Below are 11684 nucleotides of genomic sequence, written 5' to 3'. Positions count from 1 at the left end.
TAACATTTAATGCACACTATTATTTCCCTACTGTTGCAGCTCTCCTCTCTCTTCTGTTGTTTCAGAACATTCTTGAGTTGACACTCTTTGATAAAGATGTTCTTATAAGTGATGAACTTACTTCTGTCGTGTTTGATGTGGCAGGGATTGAACCAGGCCGTCCTCTGAAAAACACTTTCAAGTTAAAAGAGGTTAGTCCTGATGGGATTTACTTGGTATTGCTGCCTCCTGTTAGAAAGGTAGTTAGCAGAGAAAAACAAAAAGGCAAAATGCAATGGCATTTACCAGTCCCACATGCACACAAAAGGCTAAAAATAAAGAGACCGCACTCTTCCTCTAGTGGAGGAAAGAAAACAGCTTTAATCACAAGTATTCTTGCACATACAGATGCAGGCACAGTGTAGGGTTTCAAAAGGAGTTTGTTCAGTCTCTTTTGTATTCCTTTACACAGGCAGGAGCGAGAAAGAGCAAGCCATATGCTCCCAGCAATGGAGGAGGTCAGAGAGAGAGAGAGAGAGAGAGAGAGAGAGAGAGAGAGAGAGAGAGAGGGAGGGAGGGAAGGAAGAGGAGTGAAGCAGGAAGGAAGAAACCACACACTGTAGGCTATAGAGATCCCAAGACTAGCTTTGGCCATGACTAACTGCAACGCTGCCCCCCTCCTGTAACTTGCAGATGAGGTTGAAGAATTCCCAACAAGCCCTTTCATTGTTCAGTGCATTAAAAAAAAAAAAAATCAGGTTCACAGATACGTTTTTTCTTGAATCCAGCTTTTCTCCTGGATGCCTAGGTGGGCTGTGGCCAGAAGTGCTTTTAATCAGCTGTAACAAGCATTAATACATTTTTTTTAGCCTGGATGCTGTAACGTGCTTTATGTGCTTCTTGAAGTCTGTTTGGAACCTGCAACTGGTGGAGAATACTGCCCCACATGCCTTTTGTTGGGGTTGGGTGCTACCTGTTGTTGGGGCTCCTGGACGTAGGATCCCTACTCAATTGCTCTAACTGCTATCTTGCTGCTTTACGGGCTATAGAGTCAAGACGTTGGTCATATATGCCCTTAAGGCTGGTCTGGAAGCTGGAGCTAGTGCAGAATGCCACGGGATCGTCCAGTTTTTCAATTGTCCCTGTGGTGAAAGTAATGAGGAGCTCAAGGCCTTGTCCTCATGTCTCCTTGGTGACAAATCCTCAGACTTATATAATTCTCAGGCAAGATAAAGGTAATGTTGTTTGTAAAACTGCGAAGATAGGCAGATCTTGTGCAACCTCTGAATTTTACTGCTTGGATCTTAGGTTTATGGTGCTGTTTATTAAACTTGCATTTGATTTTGCATGATGATGCATTTGAGACAGAAATGAAGTTGTCCAATTGGAAAAGAAATCTCACATTTATTCATTTGTTTGAACTGTATTCTGCCCAACTCGCAAATGCCCTTGGGGCAGGTTACATTCATAAAACCCAACAACAACACCAAAAATACAACAAGAAAATACAACAATAAAAGTATCAAAATAATACAATATTAAACAATAAAAATATTTAAAATATTAAAAAAATGAGGAGCCAGCAGTAGAATTAATCAAGCAACATATTAATGATTAAATGCTTGCTTAAAGAGGAAGGTCTTAAGCTGGCATCTAAATGTATACAATTAAGACCTAAAATTCTATTGTTCAGATCAGTGCTGCATTTAAAAGTGATCTAAAAATAATATGTCCTTAGTTATTTTATAGTCTTGTTCCTATGCTTGCATATGATATGTTAATAAGATATTTATATATTTGTAGGACACAGAGGAGCTGGATGTAGAGTTTTTCCTGGAGAAAAGGTGAGAACTGCTATATTTTCAGTGTCACAAAGTTTGCAGTCCTAAACACAAATTAGGAAGTAAGTGCCATTGAACTCTAAAACATCTTAACCAATTTAGGGGTTCTTAAGCCTCATTTATGAACTTGAGCACACTCCGGGAGAGAGCGCAGGACAGGAAGGCCTGGCGTGCTATGGTCCATGGGGTCACGAAGAGTCGGACATGACTGAACGACTGAACAACAACAAAGCCTCATTTAGAAATAAGGGAAGTCCCCCTACAGCAAACTAGAAACAGTTATACTGGTTCACCCAGACATAGTTATGTAGCATTCTTGACATCACAAGTAAACTGGGAAGAGGTTGATGTTGGTTTCTAACTTTCTATTCCTTATTCGATACAGACCTCAATGAAAAGTACAAAATCAGAATAACAGATATTACAAAAGAAAAAAATACTAAAGTATCAAGAAGAACAATATTACAGGGAATATATCAGGGATTTTGTGGGGCACTTCATAGGGAGACGTCCACTGGCCAAAGACAACGTAGATACTTTTATTTGCACTGCAAAACTATTGAGCCACCCCCGTTGCCTTCAGCCCCACCCACCACTCAAATGCAGCTCCTGAGAACCTCTCTGAAATTGAATTTGGTTCCCCACCTCTGCTACAGACCATTTGGATAGTTCTTGCATGTTGCAAGTTCTCTGGTGACAAGCTAGAAATGAAAGCTTAAAGAGGGAGTAAATAATACATGTATTTAATTTGTTTTTGTTCATGGCAATAATTTACCTTTATAGTTTGGATGCTCCTGGTGAAGTTATCACAAATAGAGTCCTTGTGGTGAGTGTTTGGAAAATTAGATGGCTATCTGTTTGGGCATTATTATTTATTATGGATTTCCATAGTTAAACAGGGTATGTACTCATGAGATGAGAGTTCCATTTTCTGTTTTTCATCTGCTAGAGAAATTAGAGCACTGGTCAGCAACTAGTTTACTGCTGTGTGTAAGTGTTGGGGGATAAGGGTCACCTCCCCCCTGCAGTGTTTGCTGGCAAATCCAGGTGCTACATTCCTAATATTTCTCCCCTTTGTGCTATCTTAAATGGATGGAGAGAGAGAGAGAGAGAGAGATTGGAGGACAGCAGTATGTGAGAGAGGACTTCCCTCTTGCTAGTGTGGTTTCCTTTCATTTGGCCTACTTGTCTTTGTTTCTCAGTCCCTCACAAAGGAGTCTGGCAGCTGGGTAGTCATGTTGCCCCACTTGGGTTCAGATTGAATGGTTAGACTGCCAGTTGCCAAGCCCTCACTAGAAAAATTGTGTTTATATTTTCTGCTTTCAGGGAACCCTTTCCACATTGACTTGTCTGCTGTAGCAACCCTGTGTGTTGCAAAAAGATCTTGGACATGGCTTACGTGCACAATTAGTTCATACAGAATATTCAATTATTGATTGAGCAGAAACTATTCTTGCCAACAATTTTTATTCCTCTCCTTGTTAGGAGCAGTTATCTAGGCAGTGAAGTAATAAATTTGATACAACCTTGAACCATTTTATTATACATTCACTATACTAAAACATATTTGTGCAATGAACCATATTTCAAAACAAGCATTTAATGTTTTCTTTTAAACATGTAGGCTTATCCTTGCCTTCGCCTGCAAGGGGTAATTAACAAAGATGAAAAGTCAAAGCTGAGAGAACAGGGTAGGTTTGTTTTATTGCTCTGTTCCCTACTCCCAGCATGATTTCAAAGTAGATAAAACTGTGACTGTGCTTTGATTTGGGCATTCTCTGAATTAATGGAGGTGAATAAAAGGCAGGTGGTTCTCAAAAGTACCAGTGGAATGATGACTATCATAGTCATAGTTCTGAACTATGCATAATCAGTTAGATGGGGCTTTTATAAAATTGGGCCTAGGGAAGATGGAGATGGATGGGTAAACATTTGAACCCCAAGTGTGTAGCCTTCAACCTTGTGCTCCATTATGTTGGTGTGAATGTGTAATTATGTTTAGAATAAATAGAAATTACTTTCATTCTAGTGAGCATCCTCTGACCTGTTTTGGATAAATACTTAAGTGTATGAACTATGTGAGAATAAGTCTCCATTTTAACTCTCAGTTCAGCTGTGGGATCACTGGATGGACTTGGAAAAACCACTTTCTCTATGGCTCCCCTCACCCCTCCCCACCTGTAATATTGGGAAGATTATACTTGTCCATTTTACCTTCTGTCTCAGTTGTGTCACCACTCTCTTTTGGCTCTTCCCTCCTCGGGGCAATGTATGTGTTATTCTTAGGGAGGTAGCATTGCCACAAGTGCAATACAATATAAAATAAAGTAGATGCTAACTCATCTATTTGCCCAGCATAAATGTTTGCTAGAGAAGTAGGACTAGCTAAAGACATTTTGCTTCCTGAGGTGAAGAACAAGATGGAGTCCTGTCTGATTCCATGTACAAAAGCCAGTTGGACTGGTTGTTTAATCTTTCTTCAATGTTAGCTATGAGACTGCATCCTTCTCTGCACCTGAAGGAAGCAGGCTAGATTAAAGGGGGACAGAGCAGCTGAATGGCACACAACTTTCTCCTCTAATACCTTGCTGTCATCCTGCCCAGCATCTACTGCCTAAGGCAACTGCCTCAATCTGCTTAATGGCAAGGCCAGTCTTGTAGAGAAGGATGTGAATATCTGTTTTCTTGCATTTTAGGACAAAAGTGTTTATTCCCACAAGTTTCTGAAGTAATATGGAAATTTGCTACTACTACTCAGTCAACTTCTTTGCCTAGACAAGCATACCTAGACATTTATTTATTTATTGCATTTATATCCCGCCTTTTTTCCTCTAGCAAGGAACCCAAGGCAGCTTACATTCTCCTCCTCCTCCTCTCCCTTTTATCCTCACAACAACAACCCTGTGAGGTAGGTTGGGCTGAGAGTCTGTGACTGGCCCAAAGTCACCCAGTGAGCTTCCATGGCTGAGCAGGGACTAGAACCCGTATCTCCCGGCTCTCAGTCCAGCACTCTCACCACTACACCACGCTGGCTCTAGAAAAAAATTAATGTGTGGAGGAGGAACTAGTCTTCGGTCTTCTCAAAATTCAGAGTTTCAAATTGGTGAAATTACTTTAACCAAAGTGAACATTTTAATCCATTAATATCAATGAAATAGTGATTAAGATCTTATCTATGATATAAGAGCATGGCATTTTGCTATTGACATTTTGGTTGCTTTGTCATTTATAATAGTAGTCTCTACTTATGCACTGTACTGTTTTTCTCTTGACAATATATGTCCTAAATCTCTCACTGTCATCTTTAGGAAGCAGTCAATTCAAGCTTTCACTTCCAGGAGCCTATGAGAAGCAGTTGAGCATCCCTTGCAAACCAGACTCTGATCTGAATTGTGGGATCCCATTTATCTTTCACGTAGGCAAAGAGATGTGTTCAGAGTTGGATGTGGAGTTAGAACAAACTATTACAGTCCTTCAGGTGAGAAATGGCCATGCACCCCATTTTAGAAGGCTTACAGACTTGCTTTCTTTATGAAATATACTCTGTTTATTCCCAGGATGGAGTGAGTCCTGACTTCGAAAAGCATAGCACAGTTCTTGGATCAGGGACTGTTCCATTTAAGTCACTTCCTCTGGGAAAGGAAGTTGATGTGAGTGTTCCACTAGGGAAGGTAATACCGATTTTTACTTCACTGTTGCACTCTTTGATGGTTCTGGTGGAAGCTTTTCTTTGTAAGGATTTCGGAAGCTAAGCAGGGTGAGCCCTGGTTGGTACTTGGATGGGAGACCACCTGGGAATCAGGCTTCCTGCATTGAGCAGGGGGTTGGACTTGATGGTCTTGTAGGCTCCTTCCAACCCTATGATTCTATGATTTGTCTTTTGGATATAGATATTCCTAAAATGTGGGACAGACAAGAGCTAAGTTAACACTGCACTGAATGTCTTGGTGTAATTAGGGTTACTTTTTATTTCAGAAATTCTGATACCTTGTATTGGCCCCAGGAGCGTAACCAAGTCACCTGTAGTGTTAGAGGGGCCTATGAGTGCAATTTCCTTGCTAGTAAGCCTCTGAGCATGTGAAGATGAGTCAAAGGGCCAGTAGCACAGCCTAGCACATTCCATACTAATGAGTGAATCAAGATGTGCCTGGGAAGCAAAGTTTGTTTGTCTTAAAGCTGCAAGTGGCTGTGCTGAGAACTAAGCCCGGCTAGTCTATGCTGGGAATGAACGTTTGGGGGTGCTTGCTGCTGTCATGCTGCCTCATTGCTGACATGTATGGTATAAAACCCATTGAACCCCATGGCTCGGGGTTCAGAGAAGCTGTCTGATCCAACCATTGGGTACGCCTGTGTGCTGATTGTACTCAATAAAGTACTCCTTGTAAGTAAACCTGGATATGATTTATCACTATCTTGGCACCTCTAACCTAAGTGTTCAAAGCCCATGGCTGGGGCAATATATACCTGGACAGGATTTAGGGGAGTGAAGTCCAGTCCCAGCTTCTGCTGGGCTGGCAGGGGGTGGGTGAACATCAGAGGCTCCTGGCAGGCTTAGATTCTATTTATCTAAGGTAGGCCTGCACAATCTGTGTCCCATTTGACTGAGTGCTGCCCACTAGCCATAGCATGCCTATGAAACTATGGGAATTGTCAATAACCTGAAAGGCTGAAGTCGGTGTCATGGATTGTGTTTGGCTTGGTAGGTCACACATTTTGCAGGCCTGACTTAAGGTATACAGCTATTGTATGCTCTTCCAAGTCCTTTGCCACCAAACAGTATCATGTATGCATGCACGTATGCACACACACATGCACACATACAGAAATTCACAAGGCCAACTTGCTGGCTGGCCTTTTCATGTTTTCTGCATTTAAGCACCTGAAGTGGTGGGATTGCCTAGGGACGTGTGTTCTATATTCCTGTTGCTTTTGGGGTAAGATTCAACAAAGCTGGGCCAAAGTAAAGTCCCTGATTCCTGACCGGGGTGGGTAGGGAACTAAGGGGCCCACATATATTCACTACCTAGTCAATGAGGTGAGTATGGATTCATTAATTATTTTCCCTTCAACCTCTTTCAGTGTATGTTATCTTTACTCTTAGGGGCTAAGCATGGATTTACACATGAAGGCTGAAGAAATGTGAGTGAGTCATGCTTCTTTGCAGAGAAAGATTATCTTGTGCTTACAAACAAAACCTGGAGATTCTTCTAGGAGCATAATTTTCTTTTCCTTTGCTGGATTTGTAGCTGTGAGCCAAAGAAAATATTTCCCTGTGTGGGTGAAAACCCTGTGCATCAAAAGTGCTGTTTGGGAGCTTTTCCTACACACCCCCCAATGTAGAAGAGGTGTTTAGTTTTAAAACTAGTTTTCCATTTGGCTGTCAGAGCTGCTAAAAAGAAAAATGTTTTGGAGAGTACTTCAGCTGCTCATGCATTTCCAATGCATTGCATGTATGGCTATTACCTATTCGTATATTTCATTTTTTTGTACCATAACCATGATTTAGTTTATTTTTTAAAACCTGTAGCTTTTTGTCTTGTAATTACTTAAATCTGTTTTAATTTTTCATTGGCAGTTAGTTTTCTTGCCCTGAGATTCTTGGTGTTCGAAAAGAACTCTTATTTCCAATAAACTTCTGTGGCCCCTTGAGACACTCAAATCTAACAGATTCAGAACGTTATTAGCTGTACTCGTCACACAGAGTGATAAATGTAGAGCAAGGGACTCCCCCCTCTCAGCTATAGCAGATTATTTTTATTTTGTGTTGATTATTTTGTTTGTGAGGTTTTTGCATTTATTTTAAGCATCAGCCAGGATACGAAGCTCCAGCAGGCTTTCAGCGCCCCATTTGCTGAGTTTGTCACAAACCTGTAGTGCTTCTGAAGGATATCTGCTCAGATGGCATTCTCAGTGAACAAGCACAATTCAACAATCTTAACTCCCAGATTTGCTGGGAAGGGAGGGGTTAGGATGGAGTGGAGGTGCCCTTTCATCGGCAGAAAGGAGCTCCATTTGGGGGCACGTCTGCCCTAATAGCTCCAGTTACACTTGTGGAATGATCCACAGGCATAACTCTACTGCCAGCAGTGCTTCTTGTGGTGTATCCCAAAACCGGGCATTTCGGGGACAGGGCAAGGAAGACTTTGGTTCTATTGGATCCAAAGCCTGTCCATTCCCCCATGAGGTTCCAGGACTACAACCCTCAGCAGCCCTAGTCAGCATAACTAGTGGTGAGAGATCATGGGAATTGCAGGCCAAAACATCCGGAGAGCCACAAGTCGCCTGCTCCTGTTCTACACCAATTGGCACCGGCCTTCTCGGGTTTACAACAGGGTTTTTTCCCCAAGCCCTGCTTGGAGATGTCACGGGACCTTTTGCATGCCAAATGTGTGCTGCCACTGACCTTGGCCCCTTCCCCTATGAATCTGTTTTTCATGGAATGTTTCAGCTGTTTCCTTTTTCAGAATTAATACTGATACATTTGATATGCATACTTCCAGTATTTTTAAAAGGGGTTGGAGCCTTTAAAGCAGGGTTGCACAGCCTTTTCCATCCTGAGGGCCATGTGTGATGCTGACTTGGGGGTCAGGGGCTGTACACAAGTGCACGCGTGCACGCGCGCACGCACACACATACGTACATATATACGCATATATGATCTGTGAGGATCTCTGGGGGAGGCAGTGGAGAGCCTTCTCTCCATCTACTCCTCCAGCTGTCCTGATACAGATTGCTCTTTCCTTCCTGCTAGCAGTGGTCGAGAAAGAGCGAGCTGTCCAACTATCTCTGGAGGAGAGAGTGGAGAGTACAGGCAGCACAGAAGTGTGTGTGTGTGTGTGTGTGTGTGTGTGTGACAGAGAGACAGAGAGAGAAATCCGGTGGTGGTGGGGTCAGGGCATCCATGGAGGGCTGCATTAAAGCCCTTGCGGGGGCGGAGGTTGCTTTAAGATATACATACTCATTATTTTTCTCCCTTTAACACTGTTCTCTAAACCAGCACAGGGGATCTTGATGTACGTCTTGGTTTTGATCTTTGTAAAGAAGAGCGAGGATTTTTGGACAAGAGGAAGGAAGTAGTATCTAAGGCACTAAAGAAGGCACTCAGATTGAGAGAGGACCCCAGTAAAGATGAGGTACAGCTTAGCAGAAATAAAATAATGAGGCATTTTAATATTTATGAATGTATTGCATACCTTTTGTTTTATGTATGTCATGCCTCATTTGATTTGATTTGATTTGATGATGACTCTTCCTTCATGACATCATTTTTATAAAATTATCCAAAGCCTTTATTGGTTAAGGCAACGATCCTATGGCCCCTGTGGTTAAGGGAAACAGCACTCTGACCTTGGAGCTGGGAATTGGAGCTCCAACTTCCTTCCGCCTCCCCCTTACAGCGGGCGTGGAATGAACCACACCGGCTGCCTCTCGGAGAGGATGAAAAGGAGGCATTTCAGTGGGGAGGAGACTGGAGAGGGCAGGATATGAGTTATTCTGAGACCCCTCCAACCTCCTTCCCTCTCCCTCCAATACACTTTCGCTAGATGGGCAGAAAAGCCCATCTAGTGAAAATACGTGGAGGGAGGACAAGGAGGCAAAGATAATCTCCACCGCTCTTCCTGACTTGCGTAGGATGCCCGCAAGCCTCCAATTTTGGAGGATCACTGCAGTAGGATTGTGCCCTGCAGTGATCACTGCAGTAGGATTGTGCCCTAACTATTAGTATAATCATAGGAATGATTATACTAATGCTACAAATTGTTAGTATAATAATAGGAATGTGTATATGTCTGTAACATATATAATACTCTGAATTTTCTTCACCTATATTCTGTGGTTCCCCCCCCCCCCTTTTAAGGTTCCTGTTGTAGCAATCTTAGGATCTGGTGGAGGGATGAGAGCACTGACAGCATTTTATGGCAGCCTGTTTGGGCTTCAGAAGCTAAATCTTCTGGACTGTATCACGTATCTCGCTGGGATCTCAGGCTCTACATGGTATGTGATAGTGACAATTCTTATTCCGTTTCTTGAAAAGAGATAGGAATAAAAGCTCTTGTGATAGGAACTCGTTTTGCTTTTTGGAGAATTTGCTAAGATGGTGTCCCATTCTAACATCTGATGAAGCAGATAATTACCTACAAAAGCTTATGTTTTTTCAATGAAGATATTTCAATCAGCCTTAAGGGCAAAACTGTGCTCTTTCAATATGTATTTTAAAATTGGATTCTCAACTAAGTTCATTTGTGCTTGCTCTCTTTCTCTCTCTCTCTCTCTCTCTCTCTCTCACACACACACACACACACACACGATGAATGCTTTTCCTCTTTTGCCAGTTGCTTTAAGGGGTACTGCTTCCCCCTAGATTTATTTTGTTATTGAATCTTGGCTAGGATTCAATCTTAACTATTCACTTTCTAAATCACTCCCTCACCTCTTCCCTCAATTTAGAATTCTCAGGTTGAGGCTTCATGTGCGATCATTTCAATAAACTTAAGACAGCTTTTGCCCTTAAGGAGTACATTTGGACTGTGGGAACAAATATTCTCCGCAAAGTTAATTTTTTCCGTGGATTTTCTATGAAGTATGAAGTTTTACAGTGAAGCCCTGAATCATGTCTGTATTATCCAAGTAAAAGCCTTAACGTAATGGATGATATAACAAGTATAGTTCAGAGGTTTTGAGTTAGAGATGTTTTTCAGAGGCACAATAGTATGTGGAGACTATGCAGCAAGTATAGAAGTATAATAACAAAAAATAAGGTATTTCTCTAGAATAATTTACTTCCTCTATGAAACTTAAGGCTATTAATCTCTCCGCTTCTGAATATTGGATATTATTCTCCAGAAAGTCTCACACAAGAAGGCACTATGCTATAGGATTCCGTAGGATCTTAGGAATCTGTGTTTATTATTTAAATGCTGCTTTATGGGATAGTATGCATAGCTTGAATTTGATGTAGAAGTTTCATGTGTTCTGTTACTGATGAAAATATTTACAGGTGCATGTCAATGTTGTACCAAGACCCAGAATGGTCATGGAAAGATCTCCGAGGCCCAATTGACAATGCCCAGGATAAGATGTCCAGCAGTAAAGTAGCAGCTTTTTCTTCAGAGCGGCTGAAATATTACTTTCAGGAGCTGAATGCAATGGAGAATGCTGGACGGAAAGTGTCGTTCACAGACCTGTGGGGACTTATTGTAGAGCACTTCCTGCAACAGATGGTAAGAAATTCTAGGAAACATTTGTTGTTGTTCAGTTGTTAAGTCGTGTCCGACTCTTCTTGACTCCATGGACCACAGTACGCCAGGCCTTCCTGTCCTCCGCTCTCTCCCAGAGTGTGCGCAGGTTCATATTCATTGCATCGGTGATGCTATCTAGCCATCTCATCCTCTGCCGTCCCCTTCTCCTTTTGCCTTCAATCTTTCCCAGCATCAGGGTCTTTTCCATTCACTTTTCTCTTTGCATTTGGTGGCCAAAATATTTGAGCTTCAGCTTCAGTATCTGTACCATATCAACAGACTCAGTTTCTTGCATAGGCTTCAAATTTGTTCTTGTTAGATAAATGTAAATTATTTGTGTTCCCTCACGCTGTAGGGAAGTTTGGAACAAATATGGATTGCATTCACTGTTTTCATAAAAACATTCAAAAAACGATTCATGAAACAAATCTCAAATATCACATAATTAAATATAAGAGTTTGTTAAATATAACAATGGTTAAATATAACAATGTATATTCATAAATCATTTACATATTTATAAACATATAAATATGGTTTATATTAATATGAATATATATTATAAACATATAACTATGTTATATATAATTATATAAATGGTTAAATGTAACAAGTTGTTAAATAA

General features: G+C 41.4%; 1 protein-coding gene across 1 annotated transcript in view; it reads left to right on the top strand.

Annotated features, from left to right (window-relative positions):
- The window catches only part of PLA2G4F (phospholipase A2 group IVF), a 45907-nt gene that overhangs the window by 20040 nt on the left and 14183 nt on the right, over positions 1 to 11684 (top strand). Inside the window, exons 4-13 of the mRNA XM_084846529.1 lie at positions 66 to 191; positions 1783 to 1823; positions 2604 to 2646; positions 3445 to 3511; positions 5129 to 5298; positions 5378 to 5491; positions 6922 to 6959; positions 8818 to 8953; positions 9679 to 9815; positions 10819 to 11041. Of these exons, the coding sequence (XP_084702655.1) occupies positions 66 to 191; positions 1783 to 1823; positions 2604 to 2646; positions 3445 to 3511; positions 5129 to 5298; positions 5378 to 5491; positions 6922 to 6959; positions 8818 to 8953; positions 9679 to 9815; positions 10819 to 11041 (1095 nt within the window). The remainder of the gene's footprint in view (positions 1 to 65; positions 192 to 1782; positions 1824 to 2603; positions 2647 to 3444; positions 3512 to 5128; positions 5299 to 5377; positions 5492 to 6921; positions 6960 to 8817; positions 8954 to 9678; positions 9816 to 10818; positions 11042 to 11684) is intronic.

The sequence above is a fragment of the Heloderma suspectum genome, chromosome 1 (assembly GCF_057233095.1).
Source record: "Heloderma suspectum isolate Gila_16-S chromosome 1, 16-S_ref, whole genome shotgun sequence".
NCBI classification, from domain to species: Eukaryota; Metazoa; Chordata; class Lepidosauria; order Squamata; family Helodermatidae; genus Heloderma; species Heloderma suspectum.
Note: the sequence above shows the minus strand (reverse complement) of the source record. Positions and strands in the feature narration are given on the sequence as shown.